At 37.4% G+C, this 13,944-nt stretch overlaps 1 protein-coding gene across 8 annotated transcripts in view; it reads right to left on the reverse strand.

Moving 5' to 3' along the window:
• Positions 1-849: 849 nt before the first annotated feature.
• The window catches only part of VEZT (vezatin, adherens junctions transmembrane protein), a 58,654-nt gene continuing 45,559 nt past the window's right edge, over positions 850-13,944 (reverse strand). For 6 of the 8 annotated variants that reach the window (XM_035551545.1, XM_035551546.2, XM_035551548.1 and 3 more), the window contains 5 exons: positions 13,471-13,802; positions 12,463-12,656; positions 7,052-7,152; positions 5,609-5,816; positions 850-1,785 (listed from right to left, as the gene is read on the reverse strand). In XM_035551545.1, coding sequence (XP_035407438.1) covers positions 1,196-1,785; positions 5,609-5,816; positions 7,052-7,152; positions 12,463-12,656; positions 13,471-13,802 — 1,425 coding nt within the window. In that variant the 3' untranslated portion in view covers positions 850-1,195. Of the gene's footprint in view, positions 2,580-5,608; positions 5,817-7,051; positions 7,153-12,462; positions 12,657-13,470; positions 13,803-13,944 lie in introns of all 8 variants that reach the window. The other 2 variants (XM_035551552.2, XM_035551551.2) reach the window with 1 other exon arrangement.

The raw sequence follows: 13,944 nt of genomic DNA on the forward strand, positions 1-13,944 counted from the left end.
GGAAGAGAAGGCAGTAAAACCACTCCCCGGCTCCTCTGTGAGGTGACCATCTGCCATAGCCATTTGTTGCTCCTCGTAAAACCACCTCAAAGAAAAAAACAACTTGCATAACCTCATATCAAACATCCAAACTTAGGTGTCCACCAAGTTACAAGATACACCTTAGAAAAGTCTCGTTCTCTCATGGATCTTAATCACACAGGTTGTGTGACCCTTGTGATCTACGGAAAAATGGAAGAACATTAGGGAAGAGCAAATATGCTATTAAAATACCATAGATGTTGTCAGTTTTGCTTTAAGAAAATTACTTCAGGACATAAACAAAAATGTACAAGGAATCATTATATCAAAAATCAAACGTTATATTAAGGTTTAATTCATAAAAGGTTAACAAATAATTAATAGCTGTTTTAATAAATAGCTATTTAATTCTCATCTATTATAAATCCAACAGCTTCTACCTCTCTATAGTACTTTCTACTGATATGCTTAAAACCCTCCCTAACATGTACTACACCTTTCTAACATGAATTACAACATTTATTAACCCTTCATAAAATTCTCTATAAACCTTAATATGAAGCATGACCAACCTTATACTATTTCAGCCCCATGCCCCAGGACACATAAAATACTAGTTCTTCCAAGTTTTTACTTAAAACTCTACATTTTAGTTGGGAGCATCACTACCCACGGAATCACAAACACCTGTGGTGGCTTAACCAACTCACTGCAGACATGAGAATTGGTAGAAGATGATCACAGGGAACAGTTCAGGTTCTTCCTTTTTTGTTGGAACTAATATATGATACTATGACAACTATACCAGAAAGCAAAAGACGGAGTCTGTTGTAATTCAATACATTGTTTTTCATTCTTTTTAGAAAATCAACAACAGCACATTATGATACAAATAAATAAAACAGAAAACACTAAGGTAAATTCCAAAACTCACCACTAAGATCTTAAAAAGGCAGCAGCCGACTGTTTGGTGGATGCAGCCTAAATTTGTCTTACCTTCAAATTTTCAATATACTTAGAAGTCCCATTTAGTGTATCAGACTTAGGGACCAAAACATTACATTTAGGTCTCCAATTGTTTTTTCCACCCAGTAATTTCATCTTCAAACCCCCACCTTATATTTCTTTTTCTACCAAATTGCCTGCTGTTGGTTTAATAAAGTTCAGCTCAGACTCATATTTTTCCTTCACTTTCAGAGCCTCTAACTTCATTCTCAAAATCTTCCACAAGGCCTTCATGCTCTTGCCTCTTCTCTTCCTCCTTTTCCTCCTCCTCCTGCTCCTCGTCATCATCTCCAAAAGTCTGTTCTTGCATTGTAGTAAAAGTGAAAGACCTGGCAGCAACTTGTGCAGCCAGACCAGATGTGAAGTTAAAATCTGTTGATATGTGGAGCTGAGCCAGCCTATGCTTTATTTTTGAATGCAATGCATCCTTAGGAGGAGGCTGTGAAACCTCTATTACATCCGTATCGCTTGGCTTGAGATCTTCAACTTCCCCTTCATACTGATAACACATTCTTTCTTCAGCCCCTGCAGAAATACTGTCTTCAGTAGTACTGTCTTTGTTTTTCTCCATCTCAGGATCTTCATACAAATATTCTGTCCTGCTTTTATCAGCAGCATTGACTTTTGGATTAGAGTCTATTTCTTCAGATTTATCACAACTTTGGCTGCAGTTCTGCTTTTCTGTATCTGAATTCATGTGTGATTCCAAATTACTTAGTAGCTTCAGCGATTCTACAGGAGACAAGGGTTTCACTGCAGCTTAAAAAGGGGAAAAAATGAATTGATAACTAAAAGCAAGGTGCTATATATAAATAATATTTGTGTTTGAAAAGGTGCAGGATTGGAAGAGTCAAAATGGATTGAAAAACCAACAAAACAAAACACGACAGTAACAAAAAACACAAATCAAAGAAAACCTAAAATAAATCAGTGTTTTCTAACCACAGAGCTGAAATGAAATGTGATAGCTGCTTGTTGGAACTATGCCTTAAAATTTGTGATATAAAAAGATGGCACGAAATTGATGATGTTCAAAAATGGCATCAAACACAGACGATGCATTCAACGTTAAAGTAAAAAACTACTGCACTGCATACAGATTTGAACTGTCTTTGTTTTAGACAATGGTTTACCTAATCCAATAAATACAGCTGGTACATGAAACAGTCCTTATGTGCAATATCTGATCTCACATCACAACATACAAATACGACATGTATTCATACAGCCAGGTAAGGTGTCCTCACAAATAAAGTGTGGTTTAATTTAGCCTCTCTTGAAGTTAGTAGCAGCAGCGAGTCCCATTGCCAGCAACGGGATGCTTGCCAGGAAGTCTCTCCTCCCAGTGTTAAGGGTTAGTATAACTCGGTACAATCACTTCTTGAAGAACAGACGTCTTTCTTTTTAAGAAAACGATATAATGTCCATTTCCAAGTAACAGATTCCCTAAACTGCAGTAGCTCCATTAGAGTAGCAGCACGAACATAAATGAGAGCAGCAACAGCAGATTCCCAAGTGGCATTTCCCTTTCTAATTCCATTCTGACTTTACCCCTGTAAGCAGAGATGAAAATAACTCTGGGAAATACGCAAACTTTTCATGGGAAACAAAATTTACGGTATTAGGATTTTTCCATTGCATCCTATTGCAGCAATATTTATTTTAGCTAGCTGAAGGCAGGTGCATCATTATGACTGTCACATTGATAATTATTTTCACGAGCACACTGAAAGACTGTCTTAGAATTTGTATTGTATAGTTTGTTTTAAAAACTCCTATACCGAAGGAGCACTGCACCAGACTCATCTCAATTATTAACAGAACAGCTTTCTCCCCTTCTTGCATAAAAAAACCAACACTAACAAACCAACAAAAAGCAAATAAAAACAAAATCCTGCCGCTCATTTCTGCCCGTTTGCTTGAAGAGGCAGGAATACACACAACAGCATTATCATTTGGGAGCAAATTTGTTGCCTACTGCCTCCAAAGAACAGTTCCAAAGCCAGAACTCTAGAAACGTAGATACTTCAGGTTGGCAGCTGGGCAGTTGGTTGAATTGATTAGTTAATAAACAAGGTGGAATTCACCAATTCTCAGAGTATAGCTTTCCAAATACAGAGATGAGAAAAACTGGGAAACAGTTTTATAAGAACTGTTGCATGGAAAAGACAGCAGATGGGTAAACAGCCGGGTGCAACACAACCACTGACAGAATGCAATTTTGGTGGGGGGCGAGGGGAGAAGAAAGACTAGAAGTGATTTTGCACCAGAAGAATGTTGTTTGATATTGTCTGATAAATGAAAACAAATCCCCTAGTACCCCTTCAAAGGTACCTCTGTTTTTCTGGTTCAATGGGATGCCCAAGGACCAAAAATAGAAGCACATCAGCACTCCAATAGGTAACTGAGTGCCCAGACTGTAAGCATTATTACCATGGTGCTAGGCTTGGGCACATTTGCTTTAGTCTGGTGTTTTGCTAAGATTTTTTCTTCTGGAATACAGCCTATCATCTGTAGTTGACTTCATGCTGTGTTCTTTGGGCGTATCAACTTGTTGGGAACTGACCTCTTTTATGTAGAAACCCTCACCAGCCCAGCCCTTTCATCGATGAACCAAAAACCCTTAACAAATCAAAATGGCTTGCTATGTGCCTAAGGCTTTAGCCTAAGCATCTTCCGGGATCTTTTTTCACAACAATTGCAAGGAGAATGTATGATTTCTGGAATGTGATCATCCTGTAAAAGCAAGATTTAAGAGGGTGATGGAAATGGGTCATATCAAAACCATCCACTGGCTTGGGCCAATGCAGACAAGAACACAAACCTTTCTGGTTTAATTCTTCAAGATAATGCCAACCATCAATATGGGAAGCACAGCTCACAAAAATGTTTCTTAAAGGAATGACCCATGTGTACAGATAAATTAATGTCTGCAAGAGAGATATGTCGGGGTCCATCATGTCATATTTAACTGACTTGTGTTTCTTTTGAAGAAATAATGAAGAAATTCCTTAAAAACAGCAGAAGATGTTATGTCTGCTGTCCATATCAATATTTCAGATTAAGATATACAGAGTCCGAGACAAAAGGAGACAATATTAATTATTTTCACAAACTGTCCTTCCTCGTATTTTCAACTTTTGTACAACATGGAAGAAACATGTTATTAGTCCTAAGCAGCTGAAGGAAATCACACTTTCCTCCCTCCCCACCACAGAATCTCTAATCCTAAAACAATGTAATATTTATATGTGAAAAGGAAAGGAACCAACATGAGCCACAAAGGCTTTCAAGTGAATGGTTACTCAAGATTACAGGAGTCAGCTGACTCCTCTTTCAGCTGTTACAGCTGTTCAGGTAAGCCAGTCTATTAATTTCTAGAAAGCTATGGCCACAAATGGCCTGAAGATATACTGATGTGGACAGGTATCAGCTGCTAACCTAGATAAGGAAATATCCTATGACAAAGCTCCTGACAAAGAACTTTCTACAACAGTCACTAGATCTGTCAAGACTTGAACTGGAGGTAGGATTCCTCCCTTCTCCTTTCAAATGACATAAAGAGAAAAGTTGTGAAGCACATATTTTTGTGGGTTTGATGTCAAAAGAAACAGTCTTTGTTTCTTTGGTATGGTCTGTTACTGTGTGTTCCCACTAAATTACTGAAGGATGCAATTGATGGTCTTTTTATCTGGTAAGCACTGGCAGAGGCAGTGGATTTGCTGCCAGACTTGAGGGTTGCTTTTCTTAACATAGAACACGAAAAATTTTTAGAGGGCTCTTCCTAACCTGTCTGTAAGAGGAAGGAATGAAAATGGGGAAAAGAACAGAAAAAGGAAAAAACAAACCACTACCAATTTTAAAGATAATAAATCAAGCAGCTCAAGCAGCAAAAGCAATCAAGTTGTATCCAGTCTTGTTGCTGGAACTGAAACAGGCTGTCCTGTTGAGGCAAGAGAAATTTTCATTTTCTTATCTTCAAGTTCAAGTGGATGGAGCTACCCAGCAGTCCTCAGAATTGGAAAGAGTAATTTGGAAGAACTCTTCTTGTTAGTATTATTTATTTATTTTTAAATATATTCTGCATGCTCCCTCTTCCATGGAAACAAAAGCCCATCTTAGTCTTTTATGAGCCTTTAATATTTCAAAGTCTAGCTCTTCACTTTAATCTATCCATTTTTGTAAGTCTGGGATAAATTCTGATAGTTTCTTTAAATTCTGAAAAATAACTTATTTATGAATCCAATTTAAAATTCATGTTTACTGGAAAGCGATGAGAGAAAGTCAGTTCATTTTGTATGGTTTATAGCCTGACAGTTCTCTTTATGCTGTGCTTAATAGCTGTAGCTCAATATTTTTGTTTGAAGCCAAATTCACATTCTTTTAAGTTCCTTTCAATATATAGTAAAACGATTGCTACAAATAATATAAGGAGATGGAATAAAAAACTAAGGCCACACAGCTCTACCAAATACACTGCTATAGAATTCAAATACTGCTCAGCTAACACAGTCTGAAGTTGATGGTAAACAGACACCTACCCTTTCTTAGAAAGGCATTAATTTTCAAAAGCAATGCTTACCATGGTCGCTGAATAGCAGCTGTTTCCATTTCTGTCTTTCTGTTTCAGAAGCTTTAAAACCCAGTACAGATTTCAATTCCTGTAACACCCTCTTAGATTCTTCTCTCTCTCGTTTTTGTCTCTCTCTCTCTTCCTGGGAAAAGCAGTCAAAAGCTTCCCTATTATATTCATTGTCCATATCTGAATAATCAACATATGCTTCCAATTCCTGAAAAAAGAAAAAACGTATTTTTAATCTTCACTTTCAGTGTAGACACTGTGCTTCAAGCCGATGCATGACCAAGTGATCTCAACACAAGACAACTGCAGTAGAAGGATGGAGCCTTGTTTGAACAAAGCCAGTGTATCTGACACCACTCTCAGTTATACAATTTTGGAGTAAGTCCACTCATTTAAAGTGGACTAAAAACATTACCGCAGTCACCCAAGATTTAGTTTCTTACACAAGAATGAAGGAGTGATATACCTTGAAAAAGGGAGTCCACAATGACTGGTGGAAATAAGCAATGCTGATTTTTTTGTTTGTTTGTTTTGTTTTTATTTAATTCACACCATAAGCAATTCTTTCTCAGTCAGGCATTATGCTAATTTAAGTTATATCAATCACTATCAAGGAGAAAAGCAAAGTCTGCCTCCAAATTTAACTACAATGAAGAACACTACAATATAAAGAAAAATGAACTCCATTTATGTTATGATAGACAGCTGCTGAAGTTATTAGTTCCAGATCTTTGATATGGGGAAAAAAAACCTAGAGAGAAAACAAGTGAGGTAGGCTTGATAGAAGGTGAGGGAGGGAGAGGGTAAGGGAGGGACAGAGCAGAGCATAGGTGTCGATCTGCTTGCAGAATGTATCTGTCACTCAGCTTTAGGACAGAAGACTAACCTCTCTTCAGGACGGCCTAACACATTACATCACACAGAGCACATTACACAGCAGTTTCCCTGGAGTGGGGAAATGACATGAAGCTGTTCAGCATCACAGTCTGCTTTAGGTACCCAAAAATGTGGACACTATGCAAACTGAAGACAGGCTGGTTTGTTCAGGAGCTTCTTCCTTGTGCTGCTGTGTCAGCTCAATACTATGCAAGTAGGACTCAATTTTATGTACTGCCTTTCAGCAATTCACATTTTTTTTCTACATTACTCTGTGTTGCTGCTCTCCTTTTCTCATTTTTTTTAACAATATATACAAGAACAAGTGAATACTGGTGCTCTTCTTTCCCCCTCCCCCAGTATGGGAATACATCCTCTTTGATCATCAGAGGGAAAAATACATCAATTTTTTCACTGAGTGCATTTATGAAATGGCACTGGCTACTTACTTGACCTGCCTTGAGAAGACAAGAAAGTCACTGCACAAACAACTGAAAAAGGGATGGATATAGAAAAGAAGCCCATCATTGAAAATGATCCTTTTTTTTTTTTTTTTTTTTTTTTTACCTGCTCTTCGGGGATTGGATCTCTGTCTTCTATGTATAAGGTAGGCTGCATTAAAGGTACTGTAGTACACTGTAGGTTGTCACAGAAAGCTTCAAGCTTGCCTTTAGGGGAAAGGAAAGAAAGCAATGAAGAAAAAAAAAAAAGGAAAAATTTTGAGCGTTGAGTAATATTTTTGACTTGCTCAGGCAGGGTCCAGGCCTTTTCACTAGACAGGATTGGCACACATGAAAAAATAGTCAGAAGGTTGGTTAGAATACATTGAAATACTACGTTAAAATAGCTAAGACACTTAAGTGTTCTCTGATATAAGCTGGGTCTCATGAAACTCACCTTGAACTATACTATTTCAACTAACAGATGTCAATTTTTTTTTAATAGGCTTTGAAAGACTGCAGAAGGCAGACAAAAATCTGTAAAAACAGAAAATAGATTTGGTGCCCAAGTTTAAATGCAGAAGTAAAATACGAGATGGCAAATTATAGGCAAATCAGCTTCAAATAATTGGAAAATACTGGAAAAAAATAAATAAAACTTATAGAAAGCTACTAGGAAGGCAGCAAGGCAGTAAATGACAGCCAGTGTGGGTTTATTGAGAACAGAAGATGTCAAGACATTCCATTATCCTTATAATAGAAAGAAGCCAAAGACATCCTGCATTTTGTTTCCAGTATGGCTTTTGACACAGTGTCATTACATACTTTTAAACAAAATCCCTAGGCTAGAAGATTTGCTACTAGGTGTTACCTCTTGGATAAACAACATGGTTACCATTTTCAGACAGGAACAATACATTTAGTGAGGATTTGCCCCAAGTCCAATACTCTTCAACATTTCCAATGGGTTAAAAACAAAAACAAAAAAACACCACACACCAAAAGTGTTTAATCTAATTAAATCTGCTGCCATAGGGATGACCTGCAAGGATATTGATGGGTAGAATAAAAAAATAATACTGGAAAATTAGAGACACCCCAGGAAGAACTGGATTTCAGATACAGAGTCCAGTGACAGTGGCTGTGACATTTTGTGTCTTTGAATAGTCAAATGCACAAATATATGACTGACTGGGCAGCAGCACTGAGAAAAAGATCTGAGGAAGCTAGTCAATTATACCCTGCTGCAAGCAAAAAGCCAGACTACATAATAGTACATATAAACAGCAGCACGGATTGTTAGACACAGGAAATCACTTTTCTGCTCTCCTTGGCACTGATCAGGCTGTGGATGGAACATTGTGCCCAGGCTGAGGCTCCCCCATTCAATAATCTTGTAGACCAGCTAAAGGGTGGCTGGAGAAAAACAGCTGAAATGATCAGAGGGCTACATAAAGTATAACCGTCATAGATTTGAAGGATACAGGGTTATGCAGAGAAGACAGAAATATTATCAGTTGTCTTCAAATATGTAAGAGAGGGCTATAAAGAGGAAATGGATTTCCATTGTGGGTGGATCAAAAGCACTGTTTTTTTAATTGCAGCAAGAGATATTTATATTCAATACAAGAAAAAAACTTCTGCTGGTAAGGAGACTTAAGTGCTGGAATAGATGCCTGGAAATACTGTAAAATGTCTCTAAAGAGAAGTTTTTAAGAGCAGGCAAACATTTACTCACACATGGCACAAGTACTAATTTACCCCTGAGAAGAGAAATGGGCTAGGTAACCTTGCCAAACCCCACCCTCCCTTATTCTCAATTCCTTATCTATATATTGAATACTTCGGGATGGTATTCTGAAAGTGGGTAGTCACATTAACAATGACTCTACTGGTGCTCAGTTACCTGCTTTTGCAAACAAGGAAAATATTTAATTCCCTAGTTGCTTTTGTTGAGCTGCAGATTTGACACTCCACACGTATCTAAATGCAGTGATCATTTAAAAGAAAGGGGAAGCACATAGTGAAATCTGAAGTGGAAAACCGACCTGAGCTAATTATTTTACAAATATTAAGACGACTTGTCCATTACATAGTTGTGCCGTGGAATAAAAACATTTTAATAATAACAATAATAGCAACAATAAAAATATGCTTCTGAAGGTATGAAGACAAATTTTAAAGAGTACTATGAAAATTGCCAACAATAAACTTGCCTCCTTAAATCAGAAGAGTAAAACAGCTGCTCTAATATGCACAGGCTGCTGTATTTGTCGTCTGTATGGGAGGATAACATTTCTAAGGATATGTTTCAAGATCATGAATTCACAGTGTTTAACTAAAGATGCTGCTTTAGTTCCTCTCCAATGGATCAAAGGACTGCAAAAACCAGGAGCTTGCAACAGAGTACTATGGTACAAAAAATCTGAAAAAGTTGTATACATTTGCAAATGTAGAGACAGTTCTTTCTTTCTAAAAGGAAAAAAGGATGGAATTTAAATAGTTTGAGGGCCATTATTTCAAAAACTGTTAAAACAACACTAACTAGCCATAAAAGGTGTTCTGTAAAAGTAACGGCAGATTATTGTATGCTTGAATCATTGAGGCCTCAAGTAATAAATCAGTTTTGTGCATGAAGAAAAGAGGTGAATGGATAGACAGAAGCTGGCTGAAAGTCTAGAATCAACTAATGTTTAAAACAAGTAGAGATTGATGGGTTTTCATAAGCCTATCATTGCCCCATGCTTTCAAGTAGAGATGAATTCCCCTAAAGTTGCTAAAACACCACTTCCTCTCTGGCTCTGTTCTGAATGTGACAGGATCAGTGACTAACAGGACTGGTGGCAGAAATACTGAAGAGTCCTGTAAACAAAGTAGTCAAACGACATTCATTACTATAGCGGTTACTATACCATAGACTACAATACATGCCAGTTTCACCACTCATGAAAGGCTGCTGGGAGTGTCTGAATGTTCAATCAGTTAGACCTAAATGTCTTTGACAGAGTTTAACAAAAAGAATTATTTAATATATCTGTAAGAAACCTGCTTTAACATAGAATGATCTAGAGCAAGAAGTATGAGATTCTTGACTGAGATCCATATGTTTACACAGAAAACAAAAATATGCAAAACTGCTCGGAAAATAAGCGACAGGCAGCTCAGCTACCTAAGATGCCACAACTAGGACAGATAACAGTTCAAAGCAGTGGATGGAAACTTTCAATGCATAATTCAGCAAAAGCATTTTGATGCTGGAAAGAGCAGCGAGTTCTCCATTTACTCCTCCCCACGGAGCAACATGGGCCCTTGGCTGCTGCAGCTGGTGGGCTGTGTGCTGTCTACTCCTTACCCATGCTGAGAGCAGCACGAACCAAGAAGGGAAAGCAAAGCTACATTTTTGCTCAGTACATAATTGTGGTAAGATCCAAACCCAAGGAAATAGTAAATTTAAATACTGCATACCCTTTTCAGTTTCAGATGAAGAAGCAAAAAAGATTGACTTTGTTTTAAAACTAAGCACAATTATAAGTTACTGCTAAAAATATTCGCTATTTATAGCTTTTAAGTTATGCAATATTTCCTCTCAAAACTGAATCTAAACCATCAAGAACAGCTCCTTCTTCATCACTGTTCATAACTGATGTTGAAAATGGCATTGCTACTGCTCTGCTATAGTTAGTTGAACTAAACACCATTAAATTTATTACACCAAAAGCATTGGGCATCCACTTGACACAATGCTGTACTATGATAGGGTTCTTGCTACTGCTCTTGTAAAAATAATTCATTTGATTTTACATAACACTATGTAAAAACAAAAGATGTGCTTAGCTGTTACATTATTTCAGCAGGGAGGTATCTTCTTTCAAAGTGCTTTCAGGAAGCATTGAAAAAAGCCTCAGACATAATTTAATGAAGTAATTCACATAATCATGACTGACAGACCAGCTGTTAAGATGTACAGAAAGAGATCAGAAGAATTATATCTGATTTCATGCACAGCTTGAAAAGTTCAACTCACAGAAGCTGAACTGCACAGAAATACACTAGAAAAGTCAAATGTAGCCACATAAAAACAATTTTCTCCAACCAACCTAATTTAAAAGTAGTTCATGTGGAGTAACTCAGTAAACTTGTTGCAAAATAGGGATTCAAACCCCACACATTTCCAGGAAAGTCACTGGAAAAAACAGAAAGTGAAAGATTTCTTTTTTTAATTTAATTTCTCACACAATCCCTTTTTTCTAAGTCATAGACTAAGTCATTTTTTACAAGACTTTAGAAGGAAGCAAGTCACAAGAACAGTCCCTGCTGTGCAAAGTCATACACAAGGTAAAAACATAACTAAAATAACTAAAAATACTATGGCATGTAGTCTAGAAAGAACATTTAAGAAAAGGGGAGAAAAACAGATCAGTGGAACCCCTGGTTGTAGAGGGCATCAACAAAACACAACAGGCTAATACATGCAAATGTATCAAACTACATCCAATATCTTCACTGTTTTACAGAGCTGCGAGAGGAAATCACAAGACTGGACGATTAGGCTAAGCACACACAAATTTTGTTACACCATGTCTGGACCTGCATGGAACCCTGGTCTGTGTAGGCAGTAGACTCGCCAGTGCTCCCAGTTCTGATGAAGAAGGTCAGCTTGGACATCTTTTGGCCCACAGCAATATTCATCCACCTACTGGATACACCACCTATATATAATTAAGAGCTTAGCTCACTACAGTTTTGGATTTCTGTAGGTAACTTGCTGATATATCCCAAGTCATAATTTTCCTAACGTGTTCTCAATTACCAGCATTATTCAGATGCTGAGATGTACGTTTCTAGGCCAATAAAGACACTCCTGGGAAAAAAAAAGATTAGAAATTATATGTTCAACTCTATGTCAGGAGAGCCTAAGTTCACTTCAATTACTTAAGCTAGATGTGATCCACAAGGATAACAGAATGGGCAGTACAGGGCACTAAGATGAGGGACATAAGGCAAAACTTTGGGATGTGCTGCTCACATGACTTCTAAGCACACAGATTAGCTCCCTTTCTCTGAGAGAGAAGGTAAACAGGTATTATACGCTCAATACATACTCTACAATTCAAAATGTTTCAGGAAACATCAACGTCAAGAAAGTTTCATGAAAAGGTAATTGTAATTTCAATTACCTTATTTTAATGTGATAAATACAAGAAAGTCTCAAGGATGATCAATCAAAATCCTACCCATTCAACGTGTCATTCACCATTCATAGGCAAAAAGCTACTATTGGTCTACACTTAGAAATGTACAATCTGAACCCACATGTCTAACAGACAGTTAGCACGTTTATATTTTTTGCTGAAACAAAAGCTTCAAGGTCATCACAATGAAAAAGCCTGACACACATATAGTTTTTCAAACTGTATGGTTTTAAAACCTCTCTAGCTAAAATTCAGATACACAGTCTGAATGCAGTTTTTGATGCATTTGACCATTCCATCTCTAAAGTGCATTGCGTTAGTTGCCAAATTAAACTCTCATATTTACCTTTTTTATTTGGATTTTTTCCACTCATTTTTTCCACCTGAGAAATGGCTTCTTCCCAGCAGCTGTTGCTTGCCTGCATATGAGGCTGAATAAACTTTAGTTTTTGTTCCAGAACCTGATGCGCTTCTGTTGTCAATTCAGGCATCTCCTTAGTGCTAACAAGTTTTTCAAGTTCATCCTCAAGAATTATTACCCTAAGTAATAAAATGAGCAAAAAAAAAAAATAAATATTTGACTTTACTTTTCTTCAAGCATTTAATGTAATTAATGTTATTTTATTCAGATTCTCAAGATCTAGTCTAGCCAACTCCTCAAAGATGCTCCATAGTTTTAAAAATAATATCCCTTTCTCCACATCAAGATACACTGTTCACCTACACTCATTACAGTAATTCTTAGAAGTAAGACTAAAAGTGTAGAACAGTTTCAACTGTTTTACCAAGGCAGTGATGAAACCTTAAAAATATTTACTAGATAGTTACTACGAGCTGAACTTATATAGCATTTGGTATGTTACAAAATCAATGAAAGATGTTTATTCACTTTTTTTCAAGGAAGTGACAAAAGCAAAGAGAGATTAATGCACTGATTGGCTTTGATTTTGTCACCAGATATCTAAAGAATAACCAGGAAACAATATCAGATTCCACGTTGAACCAAGGCTCTTTGACCAAACTCTATGTTAAGATACACCTAGTAGGTGACATAGCTGAAAGTTCAGACACAGCAATAGGCAGAGCATGAGAATGTAAGTGGTGAAATACTCTTTCAAGCACTGTTGAGAGAATTCTACTGTCAAATAACATCTTTTAAAGTGGAGCTAGTGTCTTGGAAACCGACATCTTCAGTAGAATTAATTATGAACAGAACAGGCATGAATTACTTGCAATGACTATAGGTATCTGCATTTTTTCTTTCTAATCTGGGATATAAACTGACAACTCAGAGAACTTGAGTTAGAAGCCTTCTTCCCACAGGCATGTTCTCCTAATTCATGTGTAAACTTACTCATTCAGCAGTGCCTTCAGATGAAGCTGCAAGCTGCGTACTGCTGTTTGAAGACTGTTCAACTCCCTTGACCTCTGCTTTGTTCTGGTTGGCCGCTCGAAACCTGACTGATGCTGAGTTTCAAAGTACCGATAAAACTCATAGCTTCGCTTTAGCTCCTCCAAGCAGGCAGCATGTGTATGAGGTAGGCCTTGAGTCACATCAGACAAGATATGATGAGGCAGCCGTTCAGGGGAGATCAAGGGCTTGGGGGACGCATTGGCTGGCGAGAGGAGCAGTACCAGCCTCCTGAAGAATTCTGAACTCTGCCCTACCCAGAGCTGAAACAGAACCTGTAAAACAGGGTGTGATTAGTTCTGTGCGCCTGGAATACAGCCAGCTTCCAAAATACACGTACAGATATAGAATGCAAAAACATTCCTCGGCCCACTGCAGCAGCTCTGAAAAACTGAGAAAATCCGCTTCATGTTTTTG

The sequence above is a fragment of the Cygnus atratus genome, chromosome 1 (genome assembly GCF_013377495.2).
Source record: "Cygnus atratus isolate AKBS03 ecotype Queensland, Australia chromosome 1, CAtr_DNAZoo_HiC_assembly, whole genome shotgun sequence".
In the NCBI taxonomy this organism is placed as follows: domain Eukaryota; kingdom Metazoa; phylum Chordata; class Aves; order Anseriformes; family Anatidae; genus Cygnus; species Cygnus atratus.